The 2,848-nt window shown below is 43.5% G+C and overlaps 1 protein-coding gene across 1 annotated transcript; it reads right to left on the bottom strand.

Moving 5' to 3' along the window:
- Positions 1–135: 135 nt before the first annotated feature.
- On the bottom strand, positions 136–2,097 carry LOC102436405 (T-cell surface glycoprotein CD1a-like). The gene is made up of 4 exons (XM_006082741.3): positions 2,037–2,097; positions 1,444–1,710; positions 725–1,003; positions 136–515 (listed from the first exon to the last, which is right to left on the bottom strand). The coding sequence occupies exons 1-4, from the start codon at positions 2,095–2,097 to the stop codon at positions 136–138; spliced, it is 987 nt and encodes a 328-aa protein (XP_006082803.1).
- Between the last annotated feature and the right edge of the window lie 751 nt (positions 2,098–2,848).

A 2,848-nucleotide genomic window follows, 5' to 3' on the forward strand; every position in this document is an offset into this window, starting at 1 on the left:
GAGTGTTCGCCTCAGTAATCTTTATCTGGTCTGCTCTCTCCTCCCTCGGCAGAGTTGAATCTCTTCATCTAACCCTCAACATCTTCCTACTTCTCAGGTCTCTCATTTTCAAGTCTTTTATTTATTGATCTATTGTCATTCTTTTGGGTTTGGAGGCCATAGATCCCAAATTTTACTTTCTCTCCTGCTCTGCTTGTAGACCATTATCCACTTCCTATTCCCAGTGTTTTTCTTACCCAAGTAGAGGAGGATGTCCTGGCCTCCTAGGCTGCTGTGTCTCACCCGGCAATATAGGCCAGATGTCTCAGTGGCTTCCACATCCAAGAAAACCTGAAGGTACCATGTCCCATCAGCATTGGGCAAGGTATCACTTTGTTGAGTGCCCTGTTGTAAGTGTTCACCTCGCATCCACTTTACCCAAATTGGCTTTGGATGGAAGCCAGAGACATGACAAACCAGCATCTGACGGCCAGGACCAGGATTGGGGCCAGTGGACAGCCAGGCCTCTGGTTTCACTGCAGAGAACAGGAGAGATACTCAGATAAGGACTCTAACACAGACTTGGAGGTTCATATCTTCACACAGCTTAGACAGACACTTCTATCACATGCTGGGAATTCATCACCTATTATCCTTCTCCCTCTTGACTCCTTATCCTCAATTTAAAGGGAAGGTTGGAAGGTATAATTTTAGAAAATTCTTGGAGGAAGGATATGGGACTGACCTTCTCTCTGGAGATCTGCCTTCCCTGCCTCAGGGATACTCAGGAGGAATCGTGGGCAGGTGTCACTGAGAATCCTCTGTACTACATTCTTGACGACCAGGTACTGATTGAATCGTCTGCACATATCCTGAGCTCTTGTTCCACCCTTTGGAGATGGCAACCATGAATTGTTCTGGAAGTGCAGGAGCTCTGATCCTTGATAAGCAAATCCATAGAAGTCTACTATGGCTCCCCCAGGGTGCAGCTCACAGCCCATTCTTATCTGAATCTCAAAGGGATCTAGGAAAGACGGATGATAAATTAGAGGAAAGAGGGAATAAAAAGATGAAATTATTGGAATCAAAAAAAGGAAATAGAAGAAGTATGGGGGCTTTGAGATAACGGAAGATACTTTGGTTTGATCAGAAGTTCAGAAAAAGTATAATTGGTGGTAGTTGAAGGAAGAGGAAAAAATGACCTTTTTTTGGAAAATGAAGTGAGCAAATTGTTGAAAGAATGTGACATAAATGGTGAGAGCAATAGAATAAGGAAGCACTTAGTGTGAAAGAGTTGTGATTATAATAACCCAGGGTGAATGTAGTGCAATAGGTTAAAATAAATGTACAGACAGAGAATGCTGAAGAAATTGAATGTGGGGGAAAATTGGAATAAGGAACTCATTGAGACACACACCCCTCACCCAGCACATTGCACCTCCCCATTTTGGGAATTGAACTTACATTTAAACTTCCATTCACTGGCATGTCTGTGAAGTTCGTGTGGCATTTCAATGGAGAAAGCACGGAAGAATTCTTCCAGTTCTTTTATCTCTTCCTTGCCCAAGTTGCCCTTGGACCAAGGACGCAGGAAAATAATTCTGCCAGAGTTGATGTCCCAGCCATGAGTCTGCAAGTCACCCAACCAAGCAGAGTACCGAATTTTCACCCAGGAATCATTGTAGAAGGAAGAGCTGTGGATCATTTTGAATGAGATCTCCTCCTGGAAGGCTGTGGCTAAAGAACACAGAGAATGAGGAGAAGAAAGGCATCTGGAAGGAGAGAGAATGAAGAAAGGTGCCAGGAAGGAAACACTGAGAATCTGCAGATTAGGGAAGCCATGGCTACCTCAGCAGACATTCAGCTGCCCAGTGCCCCAGGCTTTACAAACAACCTTCAGAAGGGCACAGGGTCCCAGAGTACGGGATACTGAGAACTACACTGACATTCTCCTCTCCAGGTATGTTCTGGGGACACTGCACCACACAGAAACACACACACACACACACACACACACACACTTTTGCACCCAACAGGGCATTTGCCAGAGTTCTTACCATCTTCATTGTCACCAGCTGCGAGGAGAACTGCTAGCAATGGAATTTGCAGAAACAGCATTTCATTTACAGATGTTATTTCTTTCTCTGGAAAGTCTGTCTTTAGCTTCTGTTTTAAATAAAACTGCTCCACAATACCTCTATTCTGACTTCCTTCTTCTACCAACAAACCACCACCAAAAAAAAGAAAAAAAAAAGTGCTCCTTCCCTAAACTCTAGACACCAATTCAGCCTCTCATTTCCCCTCCACTTCTGACTTTCAACTTCTCCCCTTGCTACCAGCCTTCATTCTGTTCATCTTTCTCTAATTCAGCCTCTATGGACTATGTCTTATGCGCTATTGAAAAGTCAGTTTACCTCTGGGGACATTTTCTTCTCATTCAGACAATGAGAGCATAAAACCAAATGGCTTTCCAATTCCTACCTGATGTTCTGTTGTCCCTGCTCTTTCCTGTCACTCTGTCCTTCTCTTGCCAAATTTAAATTTTCTTCAAGTACTCTTCTTCTATCTGAGCCCCACCCTACCACATTCATATCTCTGACATCTCATTGGTTTTGTTCAATTTGATTTTCAGAATCTCCTGACTGCCCTGTGTAACAGTATAAACTACTACTCCATTATCCTTAGGGAAGAACCAGTAGCCATCACAGAGACCACAGGAACCTGGAAACATAAAGAAAAATCTCCTCTGACTTGCATTGATATATACCCCAAATGAATGTTTACCCAAAAGTCACTCAGCCCCTGCCTGGATACAAGCACCTTGCAATACTTGTGAGTATCTATTGGTCTACAGGCAATCACTTTATTC

Source organism: Myotis lucifugus, unplaced genomic scaffold (genome assembly GCF_000147115.1).
Source record: "Myotis lucifugus unplaced genomic scaffold, Myoluc2.0 scaffold_3, whole genome shotgun sequence".
Lineage (NCBI taxonomy): Eukaryota > Metazoa > Chordata > Mammalia > Chiroptera > Vespertilionidae > Myotis > Myotis lucifugus.

Bases quoted from the DNA above. Each gene is read 5' to 3' on its own strand.
- LOC102436405 (XM_006082741.3), bottom strand. From the start codon at position 2,097: ATGCTGTTTCTGCAAATTCCATTGCTAGCAGTTCTCCTCGCAGCTGGT. The intron at 1,004-1,443 runs GTAAGTTCAATT...CGTCTTTCCTAG, and splicing joins CAGTGAATGGAAGTTTAAAT to ATCCCTTTGAGATTCAGATA. The intron at 516-724 runs GTCAGTCCCATA...TGTTCTCTGCAG, and splicing joins GGCAGATCTCCAGAGAGAAG to TGAAACCAGAGGCCTGGCTG.